The 17,246-nt window shown below is 43.3% G+C and overlaps 1 protein-coding gene across 5 annotated transcripts in view; it reads left to right on the forward strand.

Moving 5' to 3' along the window:
* Positions 1-17,246, forward strand: part of Dnajc6 (DnaJ heat shock protein family (Hsp40) member C6) — a 151,276-nt gene that overhangs the window by 107,541 nt on the left and 26,489 nt on the right. For all 5 annotated transcript variants that reach the window (XM_060365974.1, XM_060365977.1, XM_060365975.1 and 2 more), the window contains 7 exons: positions 7,256-7,378; positions 11,386-11,519; positions 13,067-13,261; positions 14,374-14,491; positions 15,766-15,845; positions 16,655-16,848; positions 16,954-17,034. In XM_060365974.1, the coding sequence (XP_060221957.1) occupies positions 7,256-7,378; positions 11,386-11,519; positions 13,067-13,261; positions 14,374-14,491; positions 15,766-15,845; positions 16,655-16,848; positions 16,954-17,034 (925 nt within the window). The remainder of the gene's footprint in view (positions 1-7,255; positions 7,379-11,385; positions 11,520-13,066; positions 13,262-14,373; positions 14,492-15,765; positions 15,846-16,654; positions 16,849-16,953; positions 17,035-17,246) is intronic.

The following is a 17,246-nucleotide window of genomic DNA, read 5'->3' on the forward strand; positions in this document are numbered from 1 at the left end:
TAGAGGTCTGATCTCTGATATTAGAAATAAATTGGGACTTTGTACCGATGTTCATTTAGGTGTCATCCACCCAAAGAGCATCAGACCCGTCCGATACCTTTTTCTCAGAGGCGGGACCTGGGGTATCAACCCACATGCAATCAGACATGCTCTTCTCTGGGTCCGAAGCGGCTGACCCTGAGTGCAGTGCTTAGCCTCGCATCCTGAGCGTAACATTTTAGCTTTTTATGGTATCCAACCATGCTTGGGGCGAATGTCCTGCTTCAATGGCTGTAAAGGCCTGAATGATCATGGCTGCATCACACTGTTGTGAGACTCTAATCTTGCATATATACCACAGGCAAACCAAGGAGACCAACACCAGAAGGCCTGCTAACGCTCCCATGCCCGCCCATTCCTTCAGATGATTCATGGCTGCAGCAATCCATGACGATAATCCTGTGGCTAGTCCTGCGTCCACTCTGGTAGAATTTACTGTGACAATGGCCACTCTCAGCTGCTCCATCGTAGTATCGAATTCTCCAGTCCAATTACCTAAAATATAGCTCGACAATTGTTTAGACAGATTTGCAGCACAGGAAAAATTCTCATGTTATATGCTAGTGACTCAAAGTCCAGCATATTTTCATTGACAGCCAAGTTGAGCGATTTGCCATAGGGTATCAATTTGCTCCTGCACGAGGTCAATCCTCTGATTGAACACCATCAAGCTTCCTTTTAGTTGAGCATTAATTCCTTTATGTACAACTAAGGCATGAGCTACATTGGCTAAATGATTATTCAGGGTCTGAGCAGTCTGCCCAGTATGACTCATGGCTAATGCCCCGGTGGTAGCTCCAACAGCCGCCAATGAGATGGTAGTAACAATGATGGCTGTAGTTTCAAGATCCCTTTTCTGTCTGAAGAGAGTCATAGTGTGAGGGGCATCAACGGGCACAGGCACCCAGTGAGGCATGTAAGTAACCAGGGCATACCTAAATTTACTAGCATTCCAGCATTGGGCAAAAAAGCAAGTATCATTACCACAATTACTTGGCTCTATCTGGCTAATAATGAATAAAAATGGGGGATATAGACAAACAGGTGTGGGCTTATAGGAAATATTATGAGAAGCCTTAACCCCCTCGTTGAAACAAGATTCTGCCTTTCTAACATCTTCCTGTACACTTCTCCTTCCCTTCCTGTGGAGCTCCCTCTTTGAGAAGCACTGTGAATACCATTTTGAAGCTGATATGACCTGTAGTTTGAGCACATTAGAGGCAGAAGCAGGCAGATAACAAATCTGCAGCCAGCCTGGGCTACACAGCAAGTTCAAGGCTAGCCTGAGCTACATAGCAAGACCCTGTCTCAGACAGACAGGCAGGCAGACAGACAGACAATTAAAATTATTTTGAAGTGGTTGGATTGATATTGCCATTCTGTGATAGAGTTTTTACATGTAATTCTTTAAAATCTACCATAATAAACTAACCTCTCAACTGTTATTCCCTCTAATACATAATTCTAAGCAAGTGAATTTAAAACATTAATGGAGCCTGATGTTCTATAGAGCACAACTGCCTTTTAGTTTATTGAGTCACGTTGTTGCTATGTAGCCCAGCCTGGTCTTGAGCTTTCATCCTTCCTGCTTTAGCCCCCTGGCACTAGGATTGCAGGTGTGCAGGGGATACAGGTGGAACTATTTGAGACTGCCATTATTACTGCAAATGCCATTATTTTTACAACTGAAGGACCATGAAACATCATGAACAGCATTTCATAAAAATTCATTTGCTTTTTTTTGTTATGTTTGTGACAGTCTCGGTTTCCTACTGAGACTAAGTCGATTTATAAGATTGCTCTAGAAGCATTTATTCATATGAAGATATGCTTGAGTAGCTTTTCTTCAAGCTCCTCCATCCCCATGGTATATTTTTGTGTGCAGGAACTCATGGAAGCCAGAGGCCGACATAGTCCCTAATTGCTTCTCCACCTTAGTTCTTGAGACATGGTTCTTCACCGAACCCAGAGCTTGGGGTCTCAGCTGCACTGGCTGGCCAGTGATCCCCTGAACCTTCCATCCTCTGTTCCTCAGTGCTGTGGTTACAGATGTAAGCCACCATGTTTGGCTTTTTTTGTGGATCCAGACTCAAGTCCTCATTCTTATAGGACAAACACTTTACCCACTGAGCCCTATAAAAAATATTTATAAAGAAAGGCACCTAAGAGCGTAACCAAAGCTCTTGCGACTGAGCTTCGACAACAAGGGAGCAGAGATCGCATACTGATCCTCTCCTGGGCTGCTCTCACTTGCTCTAGGACAGCAGGAACCATGTTTATTTTATTTGAGATACACAACAGTACCCAGCATGGCTAATACATGTTTCCTAAAATAACAGATGTGCCAAGAAATGTTAAATAGAATAGAAATCTTTGGCTCTTGTTGTCAAAGCATTTAAGCCTGGCTGGAGAGAGATTGCAGGGCATTCTAAAGGGGAATGTAAATAATAACGATGGGGCCTGCAGAGGTGCTGAGTGCAGGGAGGCCAGCATACAGCTGGTCCAGAGAGGCAGACGCCTGGCATAAGTAGACAAAGCGGTATCCATTTTAAGCAGCAATGACATTTTAAGTAGAATGTGTCTTATAAGATTCACCATGAGTGGATTTAGCCTCTGTAGTTTCATTATTAGTTTCATTACTGTCCCTCATTATTAGAGTCTGTGTACCAGTCAGGGATGTACAGATGTATACACACACACACACCCCTTCTCTCTCAAACACGCACTCACTCATATCACTCATATTCACACACACTCACACACAGTAGCTTTATGGGAACTTGCACAGTCTCTCTAAAAAGCCATCTGAGCTGCAGGCCCTCCACCCTTTCCTTTGTTGGCGTTTGGTCACTGAGGGGAGGGTGAGCATACCGAGACCTTCTCCTACTGTGGGTGACATAACATCCCTGAGAGTTCTAGCAGACTGGTCAGAATGGAACTTACCTGTGACTCTGAACTCTTAGCTGCAGCGAGACAGTCCCCCAGATGTGAGTGTTACCCTCAGCTCTGGTTTTGATTTGGTCTATCTCCTTCCAAAGTCCTCGGCCTCCTCTCCCAGCTCAGGCTCTGTGAACTGGCACCCCACTGTCCCCTGCTTTGACTGTGTGTCTCCTTGGGTCTCACGTTCCAGGCAATGAGGACTAGAAGCATGCCTTCCTGCTTCCGGGTCTGTGAAGGCCTAGATCGGCTCTAAACCCCACAGAACTGCTGTTACTAACAGACTCTTGGAATCTAGCTCTGCCTGTGAGAAACCTGAACTTTCTCACATCCCTTTTGATTATGTCGTTGACTATTTGAGTTAAGTCATGGAGACAGGCTGTATCAGGAAGATTTTATTTTTCTGAGGATTTTCCTTCTATGTTTTGATGAACTTCCATGGTTTTAAGCCATGTAAGTTAACAAGAATCACACGAGACAATCACATAGCAGTCTTGTAGTATTTGTTTATGTGACAGGAGGTAGCCACATAAGACAGGAGTGTTGTAGTCTCGAGTTAGGAAAGGATTGACTCAAAACTAGTATGGGCAAGTAAACACGCATTTAAAGGGAGACACTAATGCCCATTCAGGATTGCCAAGGAGTTTTTTTTTTTTTTTTCCAAAAGGTTTATTTATTTATTATGTATACAATGTTCTGTCTGCATGTACACCTGTAGGCCAGAAGAGGGCACCAGATCCCATTATAGATGGTTGTGAGCCATCATGTGGTTGCTGGACATTGAACTCAGGACCTCTGGAAGAGCAACCAGTGTTCTTAACCTTTGAGCCATCTCTCCAGCCCGCCAAGGAGGTTTTTAAAATTATTGTTATTCCTAGAAAATACCTACCCTCAGGGCTTAAAAGTATCAGTGCTGCTCATGACATTTGAGAGGCCAGTAAGATGAATCAGTCGAGTGAAACATTCTTTTTGAAAATTATTTAATATTTAATGCTCATTCAGATGCTTTTGTGAGTTTCTCTGTACCATGTGCATAGGTGTAGGTACCGTGTGTACCATCACCCGTGGAAGGGGAAAGATGGCATTGGATTCCCTGGACCTGTAGTTGCTTATGGTTGTGATCCGCCCAATGTGGGCGCTGGGAATTGAACCTGGATCATCTGCAAGAGCAGAATACACTCTCATGCCGAGCCAGCTCCAGCCCTAAGACAAACCTGCTTAATCTGGATGATAAACACAGTGTATTTAGAGCAACTGGTGGGCCTCAGAGAACTTAACCAAGTGCTTGCATGATTCAAAACATTACGGGAAACATGTAGACAACAACGACACCATTTTGACCTCTTGGAGTGTGTGATCCAGTTGCATTAATGGCACTCGGTGATGCTGTATAATCATCACTGCCGTCTACATCCAAATCTTCCTTAAAATCATCCCCAGGGTTAACACTGCAACTGTGCATGTGTGTGTGTGTGTGTGTGTGTGTATGTGTGTATGTGTGCACGCTCGTGTGTTGGTTTCTGCACAGATTTGTAGCTATGCCTTTTACTATCAGGCATCTTCGCTTCGCTCGTCTCTTGGCAATACTGTTAGAAAAACAAGTAACTGGGTGAGTAGAGATCAGGCCTCAGCTTGCCTAATGTTTTGACCTTCTCAGCAGAGCCCATCACTGCTGCCTAGGTTTACTCTTCTCTGCCCAGGTAGTAGTACCTCCAGGCCAGCAGAGGGCACCAGATCTCACTGTGGATGGTTGTGAGGCCACCAAGTTGTTGCTGGGAATTGAGCTCAGGACCCTTGGAAGAACAGCCAGTGCTCTCAACCTCTGAGCCATCTCTCCATCCCTCAGTTGGTTCTTTTAAACTCTTCCTTCATGTGGATTATTTCCAAATCTCGTACGATGTAATTTTTTTTTTTTGCCTCTGAAAACAGTGCAGTTTTTGGAAGGTGTGTCAATAACTTGGTGTTCGTATAGGCCTTGTAAAACCTTACAAGCCAAGGTTTTCCCTCCTTTCTTCCAGAGGCCACCGAACAAGTCCCCGTAGCTCGTGGTTGTTTCTGCTTTGATTTGAGGTTGGGGAGGAGGTAGCTGCAGAGGAGAGAGCTTACCACACACACTTTCTCTCTGTGGTTCTGTACATTAGTGTCTGGGCAGGAAAGAGGAAGGTGGAAAGAGAGTCTTGGACTGGGAAGCCAGGCTTTTGCATTTATACAACCTTTCACAACTGAATGTCTCCTTGGAGGCATGGTGCAGCTACTGCCTCACAAATACATTATGGAGCTGTTCTTAACAGCTATTGTCAGGGCACTGTGGTAGAATTTATTAATTTTATTGGGATGAAATCCTACAATGTACATAAATTATAAGGTTTAAAAATTATCTTAGGCTCATATCTCAATTGTTCCTTTTATTGAACAAGACATTCCACAGCTACCTGGACTCAGGTCTTTTCTTGTGTAAGATAATTATGACAGCCAAGTGTTGTGGTGTGTGTGCCTGTAATCCCAGCACTCGGGTGGCAGAGGCAGGTGGATCTCTACGAGTTTGAGGACTCTTCTTCCAGTTTCATTGTGAGCCTGTGATTGCCATGGCATTCTCTGATGCTCAGTGAATCCAGGAGTGCACAGGGAGGTTGGAGATGGCATGATGAAGTGTCACACAGCCTAGGAGAGTGTGACCTAGAGAATCACAGAAAAAGCTGCCACTGATCAAATTCCTTCCTAATTTTTTGGGGTGTGTGTGTGTGTGCTTGTTTATGTCTTAATGTTTTTCCTCCTTTAGACAGAGTACATGTTTAAAAAAAATTTCTAATTATGTGTTTGCCTAGTGCCATGTAATTATAGATCAAGTAAAGATATAATTATGGGGCTGTTTAAATTAATATTATTTGCTTGATTGATTTAATGATTCCAGAGCTGTTAGCCTGTTGTGCTAAGAACAATTTAGCCAGCTTTTAGCTGAGACTCATTTCAGATATTGACATGTGGTGTGTGGGTGGTTAGCATAAAGTTTTTAAGAACTTTAAAAACATTGCCTCAGGAGGGAAAAGTTGTTGTATTTTCACTCTGCTGTAATGTAAAAAATTTCTAACAAATTTTATTCACCCGTCCTTTCTGAAGATATATATGTACATCTTTAAGATATACATTAGATAAGCATTAGCTGGGCGTTTAAGACCTCAGTGCTAAAGAACACCTGCTGTTTTCCCGAGGATGAGGGTTCAGCTCGCAGCACCTTTGTGGGGCAGCTCACAGCTCACAAGCATTTAGCAACCAACTCCAGGGGATCCTGTGCCCTCTTCTGGCCTCTGTGCGTACCCACGCATATCTGCACATAAGATACTCATGAATAAAAATGGAATAAGTCTAGTAAATACGTAGCCAGTTAGGGCGTGAGTCCTCCACAGCGAGGCCATCCAGCCAGTGCCACTGACCTTAGTGGATAATGCTCAACAGACTCGGGCTTAGCAGTGAGGCTGTAGACAACTAACTCACAACGGGGACAGCAAATTTTCTCGTGAACAAAACTGTCATCTAATCACAACTTGTCGCATTTGACTGTCAGACAGATCAGACCAAGCAATGTCATGCTGGTTTTCTAACCTGTTAAATATGTATGTTGAAGGAAGGTGGAGAGACCTAAGATACATATGCCACCCCTGGCTCATTCTGCAGGCCTTTTTATGCTATCAGGAAGAGCTGAGATGAAAGTAGAGACTGTAGAATTTCTAAGAGACATCTAGAAGAAGGGGACTAGAAACTGAATTCTGTGTTCCCTAAGGCAATAAAAAAAAAATCCAAGCATTAGCATAAATGGTCTAGTTAATTTAAAATGGATTTCTGAATGTGTTTTTATATCTTTGGCAGAACAGAGTTCTTTAATTAAACCAAAACAAAACAAAACAAGTGCCGTATTAAGCCAGGCTATCCCACCTGTAATTCTATTACTCAGGAGACTGAGGCAGGAAGATAGTGGACTCAAGGGCACCATGAACTGTGTACTGGACCCTGTATTGATGGTGTGAGGCTCTTCCTCTTTCTGAATTTAACCCTTTTTCCAACTCTGCCTGTTCATACCGAAAGACGACACAATGCCTACAAGGCTATAACTCACGATTATGGAGATCTTAACAAATAGAATGCATTGGGTTTGTCTTTCTGCATTTAGGCCCTGTTCTGTACATGGAAAGAAGACAGGACACCACTTCCAGAAGTTTCATGTGATATGTGCTTGTGAAGATGAACTGATGGGAGATTTCACTTTCTTTCTCCATTCCCTTAGGTCTCAGAATGCAGTTGGCCTATCAGGCAGGCCCCAAGTCTACACAACCTGTTTGCTGTGTGTCGGAATATGTATAACTGGCTGCTACAGAACCCCAAAAATGTCTGTGTTGTCCACTGCTTGGTGAGTGATCTTTGTTCCTCTTGCTGGGGGTGTTGGTGAAATATGGACAGCTGTGTCCAGAAGGGGGAAGCCCATGCTCAGCAGTATTTACTGAACCTCTACTTAAAGGTAAAGAAATACTGGGCAGGTAAAAATGAGGGAAGAGAAGAAATGATGTATTAGTGTCAAAACCTTTTTTTTTTCTTTCTTTTTCTTTTTTTTTTTTTGAGATGAATTTCTATAGTCCAGGCAGTTCCTGAATTTGGGGCAATCTTCCTGCCTCAGTTTTCCAAGTGATGGGATTACAGGTGTGTGCCACAATATACCTGCCTTTATCCTTGGCTTGATGTTTGAGTAAAAGTGGGAGATGTCTGTGTTCATGATCTACATAAAATAGCAGAGGTTCTTAAGTTTGCCAAGTGTTATAAAAGAGGTAGGAAAAGCATTGTGTATACATGTGTAAAAATCCACTAAACCTTGTATGGATAAAATGGTTGTAAACATATTTCATTTTCTTAACTATTTGTGTTTTAAAAAAAATACAAGAGACAGTGGCATTTATACCTCTGCAAGTAGTTTCATGGACCAGCTGTATTTCCAAATATTTTCCAAAAGGATGGATAGGTCTTCGGCTTGGGTTTCCTATAGGCCCTTTCCTCAGTCCTTCCTCCCAGGACTCTTAACAGTCCCTTAACACTCAACTTCCAGCAAAGTCTTTCCAACTCTTGAGTATTTTTCATAGCACAGGCATTTCCGCTGTGCACCTAAACATCACCTGTAGCATTTAATTCATGCTATCGCCCCAGGCCATTCCCTGCCCATTTCCTGTGGGACTCTCCTCTTGCAGGAAGAAACTGCCTTTGAACTTTGACATAAAAGATATGAGCAAGTGGCTGCGTATACGAACACACTGGACTGAGTATGAGCACTAGAAAATAGTCATTCCTTCTGCAAACATCAGTCAGTTTGTGTTGCTGTTCGTGGTTTTGCTTTGCTGTGAGGCCTGCTGGATGACTCTCCCCTCCTTAAGAGCCAGCTGGCTAGAACAGAGAAAACAGTTGAAGAACTTTTTAGTATTTCTGTTTCAACTCCCAAATACTTGGCAAGCAATGCAAAAACTGGGTATCTGTAGGCATTTAATGTCAGTGGCTGCGGGGCTTGCCTTTGAATCACCCAAAGAACAGGTTGATTTTAGGGTCTAGGCAGCCTTGCATGCATAGGGGGATTTTTACTTAAATTTTTTCTAAAGTTCAGAGAGGTAGAGCTGGGGGTAGAGGTGTACATCTTTAATCTCGGAACTTGAGAGGGAGAGGCAGGTGGATCTCTTTGATTTTGAGGCCAGCCCGGTCTACAGAGCTAGCTCCAGGACAGCTAGAGCTATGCAAAGAAACCCTGTCTTGAAAGAAACAAAATGAAACAAAACAAAAGTTTGGAGAAGGTAGTGGCTCTCATAATGCCATCACAATGTATTAAAAAATCCAGGCTTTGCGGATTCATCTGAGGGATTTGATTGCTGCGGTCACTACAGTGACTAAGATAAAGGGACCTGACATGCTGGTGGAGATGTTGCCATGGAGACGGTACTTACTATGAGCCGCTGGTCATGCTAAACCGTCCTTGCATAGTCCCTGCTCCCTGTCATCATGTGCAAGCTCAAGAGAGTCATGAAAGGGGGCTGGAGAGATGTCTCAGTGGCTAGGAGTGTCTGCTGCTCCTACAGAGGACCCAAGTTCGGTTCTCAGAACCCGTGTCTAGTGGCTCACAACTACTTATAACTATAGCTCCGGAATCCAGTGTCCTCTTCTGACCTTAGGTACCAGACCTGCATGTGATACACAAACATATATTCAGGCAAAAACAATAGCCATAATAGTAATAATTTTTTTAAAAACATGCTATGAAAAGAGCTGGAAAGATGGCACATTGGCTATCCCGTCTAAAGGGGGACCTGGATTCAGCATCAGGCTTCAAGTATCCTACCTGTGCGATCACCATGAAGCACTATGAAGAATGTCAGAGGCCTCTGATGAGTGCCTGGGGGGAGATGCAGGCCAGCTGCCACCTTTATGAAGAGCCTGAGAAGCTTCGGGCACCTGTTAGAGAAACGGCTGGCTGGTTATGGGCAGCTATGTCCCCCAGAGCCTCTCCCTGACTCCCGGAGGCAAGGAGCCTTCCCAGGCAGCATCAGCAGCTGCTCTTGGAGGCAGAGCCATCATCTTTTCCATCAGTGCCATTTCTTGTTGAGCTTAAGTGAGGACAGTTCCAAGACTGTGAGGTATAAACACAAAGGGGAGGGGGGAATAGAGACTCTATAAAGTGGAAGAAAAAGAGGTTGACAAAGGACTGTTGTCTGTCAGGACATCCTTAGCATCACTTATAAAGAACATGCATGAATGAGTCAGGAAGTCTTGACCAGCCCGGGGAAAAGGAATGGAAGCTATGCATTAGCCCTTCAGTGCCCTCCTGTGTACATCACTGTTTTGTTTAAAATAATTAGCATAGAGCAGTCCTTTAACAAAAAGTAAAACTTTTTAAAAAAGACCTCTGTGATAGATAAAATGAGTAGACACACATCTAAGAGCTACGGTTTAGTAAGAGTGGCAAGGAGGCTAATTTCTGGAAAGAATAATGAATAAGAAAAATGTTGCTCATCACCCCACTCCCTTTCAATTTTCAGAACAGGGATAATGAAGTCTTGACGTATGCCATATGATTCTAACCCCTTCACTCTGTCTTTTCTGCAGGGGGACAAATGTCAGGCTGGCAGGGACAGCTGATGAGATAAAGTTGGCAGTACTGAGGCAGTAGATTCTATAGCTTTGCAGCACCCCAAGTTAGCCCACTTTCAGGACTTAAACCCTGTGACAAATTGCTGACAGCACACGGAGAAATTGCTGCAGATCTTTGTCTTCTATGAGAAAACATAACAAAGGTGCTGAGGAAGCAGAGAATCCCCTCCCCCAAGAGCGAGGGGTTTGATCCTGCAGAGCTATGGGAATAAGCCAAATGAGTCATCACATAAAACTTAAAACTCTTAGGGAAAAAAAGAACTCCACAGGCTCAGCTCAGCACAAGGATCAAGCCACCTAAATATTTTGCAGTGAGGCAAGCAAGTCTTGGGAAAGTTTATGGGGTTCCTGCTTGAGATTTCCAACTTTCTTGTGGTTAAGATGGAGTAAGCTGGGCTGCGTTATTCACTTTTCAGTTGAGTCATGTCTCAATATCTGCTTGGAGTTGTGGGTGATTAATAGATCAGCATCCACCTGGGTGAAAGCTTCATTTGGTTATGTTAAAAAAAAATCAACAGCATGGATGACAATATGGAAAGCAGGCTTTGTCAGTTCTCTCAGAATTGGGATGGCTCCAGAATGAGCCTGGCATTTAAAAGTTCTTATAATGAGCTGGGGAGATGGCTCAGTGGTTAAGAAGATATGCTCATCCAGAGCACTGGCACCCACATCAGGCAGCTTACAACTGTCCTTAAGATGTCCAGGCACCTGGACATCTTCTGGCCTCTGCAGGTACCTGTGTGCTAGCACATGTGCACGTGAGGATGCACGCACACGCGCGCGCACACACACACACACACACACACACACACACACACACACACACATTTTTTGGAAAACAATTAAGTTTGGTTGTTTAGCAGAAAGAATATAAAAAATAGGATGAACGTGTAACTAGCTCTAACAAAGATTAAACATAACTGTCTGTCTCAGGGTTTCAGTTGCTGTGATGAGACACCATGATGAAAAGCCCATCAGCTATTTCTCAGCAAATAGATGCAAGTGGAATTCATTTTGATGAGCTTCTTGGGTGATTATAGAGTCGGCTTTCATACAGTCTTTTCTTGCTGCTTTGTGAGCTCACAGCGGGGACAGATTTTTTTTTTTGGTTTTGAAATGAACAATTCCAAAGTAAAAGGAACCCACAATTAGGAGGGTTCCCTCTGTTCTCTCTTTCTTGGCAAGCAGTCTTTCCCCAGATCTTACGTTTCTGATGAGTTTGTGGGTCTTCTTTGACAGGATGGACGGGCCGCATCATCGATTCTGGTTGGTGCTATGTTCATTTTCTGTAATCTCTACTCTACTCCCGGACCCGCCATTCGATTGCTCTACGCAAAGCGACCGGGCATCGGACTATCCCCGTCCCACAGGAGGTACAGTGATGGAGGTGCAGGACGGATGCATGTGCAGTTTATGTGGTACCCAGTGCTGAGGAAGGGTGGCCTCATGGGAGCTGTCTTTGACATTTTGTCTAATTGAGCCAGCGTTATCCTGAACTGTGATGACAATTAAAATGGATGAGAAAACTGGGTTGTCATACAGATTCATGAACCCTCATTTCAAAGTCTGTGATTTTAAAACTAAAAGGAAAATTTAAAGAATGTCTGTGTTTGCTTTTTTCTTTGTTTTGTTTTTGTTGTTGTTTTCAAGAGAGGGTAGCCATGGCTGTCCTGGAACTCACTCTGTAGACCAGGCTGGGCTCAAACTCACAGAGATCTCCCAAGTGCTGGAATTAAAAGGTGCACCACCACAGCCAAGCCAGGTTCCTCATTTAAGAGGAGAGGAAACGTGGGTGAGAACTGGACGGAGGCTGTGATAAGAACCAGTCTAAAAACAAATACCCACTGAACATAGCTTAACCATTCTCTCCAGGCCAAGCTTCCAGTGTCTTCTGGTTTCATGCTTTATGTCTTTATTAACATACACTGGTGGTCACAAGATGGTGGCACAGGCCTTGAACCCCAGCACTTAGGAGGCAGAGGCAGGCAGATCTCTGTAAGTCTGAGGCCAGCCTGGTCTACAAACCAAGTTCCAGGACAGCAAGGACTACACAGAGAAACCCTATCTCAAAAAAAAAAAAAAAAAAAAAAGATAAAAGAAAGAAAAAGAAAAGAAAGACACACTGGTGATCATTGCACGAAAATGCAAAAAATATGGATAGAATAGTGTTGTAAAACCTACTTATTCTCATGACTGAGACACAGGACTGTGATAGATAGATATAGGTTATAATAAATAATGTCAAAATGGCTTTTTAAAAAGGAAGCACATTTTTAGCTAGCTGATTAATTTTCTTTCCCAGAGTTATAATTAGTTTCTGTGTTCTTACTTAAATTCCATCTTCTTACTTCTTTGGATAAAATTCCTGATCATAAATTCTAAAGTTTATCCAACTCTGCCTTTTGCTGACATACTTAATCTGCTTGATTTAATAGAAATGGATGCTCAGATATCAGGCTAGTGTAACACTGCTGCACGCTTTCGACTGAGTAAACACGCTGCTATCGGCTCAGCATGTCAGTGGAAACAAGCTTTCTCTCATTCAAAACAATCTTTATTTGTTTTATGTTATATATATGTATATATACATATATATAGATGTTTTGCCTACATGTATGTAAGTATATACTATGTATGTATATGTTTGGTGCCTGTGTGGCCAGAAGAGGGTGTCAACCCTCTTGGAACTGAAGTTAAAGACTGGGCGAGCAACCATATGCATGCAGGGAACCAAATCATGGCTTTGGCTCTGCTATATAAACTTTCTTAATTGCCTGCATTCCCCTTTGGTGGTTAGTGTTAAGGAGTGTTGCAGAGAACACTTTTATTGCAATTTAGTTATCAAGGACAGACTTCACAGCAGAAACTGTCCAATCCCCTTTCTCCGATGGGCTCATAGAACAGCGGTTTTCTGTTTCAGATACTTAGGCTACATGTGTGACCTACTTGCAGACAAGCCCTACCGCCCTCATTTCAAGCCACTCACGATCAAGGCGATCACCGTTAGCCCAATTCCCTTCTTCAATAAACAGAGAAATGGGTGCCGCCCTTACTGTGATGTGCTGATTGGAGAAACTAAAATATACTCAACATGCACAGATTTTGAACGAATGAAGTAAGTCACAATATTTTCTCCTCTCTTCTTATGTATTTAATTCCTTTGTAAGCTGGATTCTTCCTGCTTACCTCTGTGGTGGGTAATTTTTTTTTTAAAGCTCAACATATGTGTAATCAAAGATGAACATAACTAATCCAAGACTTTGTTTCCTTTACTCACAGTGATACTGTGTTCTGCAGGGGTGCTTGGAGTATTCAGATAATGGGGGGGGACATGGGCACAGAGGAGGAAGACTCTTAAGGGGGAGACTCAGTGATTTGGGTAGACCATTGTCTTGGTAACTTTTAAATTGATGTGATTAGACACCATGATCAAGGCAACTTATGGAAAAACCAGTTTAGTGGGGACTTATAGCTTGAAATGTTGAGTCCGTGACCATCACGTGGAGAGCATAGGAACATGCCAGCAGGCATGGTGCTGGCACAGTAGCTGAGATCTTACATCTTGAAACAACAACCAGGAGCAGAGAGAGATAAGTAGGAATGGTGTGGGTTTCTGAAGCCTCAAGTCCACCCCTTGTGAGGTACCTCCCTCAACAAGGCCACACCTCTTAATCCTTCCCAAACAGTTCCACCAACTGAGGACCAACTATTGAAATATATGAGCCTGTGGGGGCCATTATCATTCAAACCACTATAAAGATGATGTACTTTAAAGTACTTATATGATCTACAAAGATGAATAGGCACAAGTGGGAGGTCCTTGGGGTTTAGGAGACAAGGGAGAGGCTGGTCACCCAACACAGACTTAGTTAGTAATAGATTAACTTAGGAGTCAGTGTTCTAGATCCCATTTCTGTTTCTATTCTGACCTTGGTTGAATTTTACTGTTAAAGTCAGGAAAAAGACTGTATGAGAAATGATGGTTTGAGGAAAACAATATGTTGTTTAGAAATTCGGATGGGATGGAGAAAGAAGGCCTACATTGGGTCAGACTCTACTAGCTCAGGAACAGTCCATATTGGACTCATTCCTACCTTTGCAAAAGGAAGTAGCTTCTTTGTCCAAGCGTGGGCAAGCAGGTCCCTCAGAGCCGTAAAGGAGCATGCCTAGGTCTGTGATTGTATCAGATTGGACACTCCCATGGTCTCTTTTGATCTCCACTTAAAGAGAATACCGTGTCCAAGACGGGAAGATCTTCATTCCTCTAAACATCACAGTCCAAGGCGACGTCATTGTTTCCATGTACCACCTGCGGTCAACCATTGGGAGCCGGCTTCAGGCTAAGGTAAGCTTTCAGGAGAACTTGCACTATATGCTCACCTGAATTTGTAATATGAATATTACTGGGTATTTTCTCTGTATCATTTTGGGCTCGATTGACTTGTAAGTTTAGAATGAAAAAGACCCTGAAAGCCTGCTGATGCCCATCTTCCTCATCACTGCGGGAGGGGATGGAGGTTAAGGCAGGTTGTGCCTATACACAGCCGTGGGTAGATGCAGCAGAACTTTGAGAAAACCATGTTCTTGAGAAGCTGAGTCTTTCTTTGAGTGCTGTGTTTAGGGACTCACTATGAAATGATAGTTTTTAACTAAATATGTGTATGGTTAAGAATTGTTGCCCAAGAGATAGCTCAGCAGGTAAAAGTTCTTGTGACCAAGCCTGATGACCTGAGTTTGATTCCCAGAATGCCTTCCCCAAATGCTTTGATTTTTAGTATATGCAGAAGTTGTTGATACTACCAGAATTATCTAATTTAAGAATATTTCCTTCACTGCTAAAGGAAACTTTGTACCCATTAGCAGTCACTAAACCACCCTGTACTTCCTTCCTCACCTCCTGAACACCATGACCTTTTTTGTTTCTATAAAGTTACTTTTTAAGGGATATTTCATATCAGTAGAATCATACAGTATGTGGTCTCCTATGGCTGGCTTTTTCCACTCAGTGTAATATCATGAGGGTTTATTTGTGTTTTAGCATGTAACATTATTTCATTCCTTTATATAGCTAAGTAATATTCCATTGAATGGATATATCACATTTGTTAGCTCTCCACGTTTAGATTGTTTCTACTCTTTGGTTATTGGGAAAGACGTTGCAAGCAATTATATCTTAATGAATCAAATATTTGCTAAGAGCATATATTCCATCTATTGCCTAAGTTTGGATTAACAAAAGTAAGACTGTATTCTTAGCTTTACAAAACTGACCCTAGGCCGGACATGTTGGCACATGCCTTTAATCCCAGGACTCAGGGAGGCAGAGGCAGGCATATTGCTATGAGTTTGAGGCCAGTCTAGCCCCTGGTCTACAAAGCCAGGACAGCTGAGACTATACAGAGAAACCCTGTCTCAAAAAAACAGAAAAAGCCAAACAAACAAACAAACAAACAAGCAAACAACAACAAAACGAAACAATGATCCTTGATGGAGCATTTACTATTCATAGTCCGCAAAGAATCAGGTAAAGAAGCAACAGAAGGTACTGGCTCCCCAGCACAATATTTGGTGCCGACTTCCCTTTCTCCTACTGATCATGCTTCTCCCATGAATTTTTAGGTGACCAACACACAGATATTCCAGCTCCAGTTTCATTCTGGATTCATACCATTGGACACAACCATCCTAAAATTCACCAAGTAAGTGCTGTGTGGACCTGAGGTCTTTACCAGTATTATAGGACAGCCCTGAGTGTCTGTAATGGCATGCTGCCATCTCCAGAGCTCTGAGCAGCAGGCTTCACCACAAAGAAAGGCTGCATGAATTTGAAAGCTTTCATTTGAGTATGATTGATCTTAAGCAGTGCAAATAGATCCACAAACTAACCAGAAAGGTCTAAAGTTCCATGTCAGGGAACAAAGAATTATGACCTCGACCCTTTGCATTTTTTTTTGTGGATGCCTATGCCCAACAGGAATAGCATAGTTTAATTTCTGAGATAGCATAAGCAGTGACCCCTCATAAGGAGGGCTGGCTATAGCACCAAAAGAGTTTCTAGGGAATGTAGCTGCATCAATTATTGCCCTGAGGTTGCTGTAACATAAAGTGGCTATGGATTTCACGGTGTGGCTGTATCTGGGGTGATGGGGGTTGTTGCTGGAAGCTATGAAGGGATTCAGGGCTTCAGGCTCAGAAGGTGGCATTGGGCTTGTCTCATTAATTTTGATGACCCATGTAGCCATGCCAATGTATACTAGCAGGTGTATCAACTCTGCTTTTCACGGCACTTTCATTAATATGTCCCAAAGGAAGTCAAACAATTTGAACGAGTGTTATTCTCCTGTTTCCTCTAGGTGGGGAAACTGAGGCATAGCAAAGTGACACCTAGTTAGTGACTGAGTCTATGTCGAAGTGAGTTTCAAGCAGAACTCAAGTCAGCTTGGGCTGGGCCCTCTGTCGGGCATCCTGCTGGCTGCACTATTTGTGCTGTTGTTTTTCTTTCCACCAGGCCTGAGCTGGATGCATGCGATGTACCAGAAAAATATCCTCAGCTGTTCCAAGTGACACTGGATATAGAAGTCCAGCCCCAAGACAAAGTGATTGACTTAACTCCACCATGGGAGCACTACTGCCCCAAAGATGTGAACCCCAGCATCCTCTTCTCCTCTCAGCAGGAGCACCAGGAGACGCTGGCCTTAGGAGGTATAGCCATGGCTGGTTTGGGTTTTCCGGTCGAAGCCTCTGCATCGCCTACTGTGCTGCTTTGTTCCTTGTGCTTGGTTGACCATGTGGCTGTTTGTCTTGCAGGTCAGGCACCAGCAGATCTCCCTCCAGACCATCCCAGGAATCTTGGGCAAGGTGGCTTCTTTGCCTCTCTCTGTTGGCAAGGTACAGCAAAGCCTTTACCTTGAGGATGGTTACGTGGTTAAGTGATTAAGCTGTCTGGTATTATTAAAAGTCTTCTTGACGCAATCTCAAAGAAAGGTTCCCTTCTCCCTTATGGCAGACTCTTCCCTTCATTTATTTTTCAAGTTGGCGACTTGCCTGCTCTCAAGTCCATGAGTGCTCAGACTGGCCAGAAAGCCAACGCAGGGTGAATT

This window comes from Meriones unguiculatus, chromosome 12, assembly GCF_030254825.1.
Source record: "Meriones unguiculatus strain TT.TT164.6M chromosome 12, Bangor_MerUng_6.1, whole genome shotgun sequence".
Taxonomy (NCBI): domain Eukaryota; kingdom Metazoa; phylum Chordata; class Mammalia; order Rodentia; family Muridae; genus Meriones; species Meriones unguiculatus.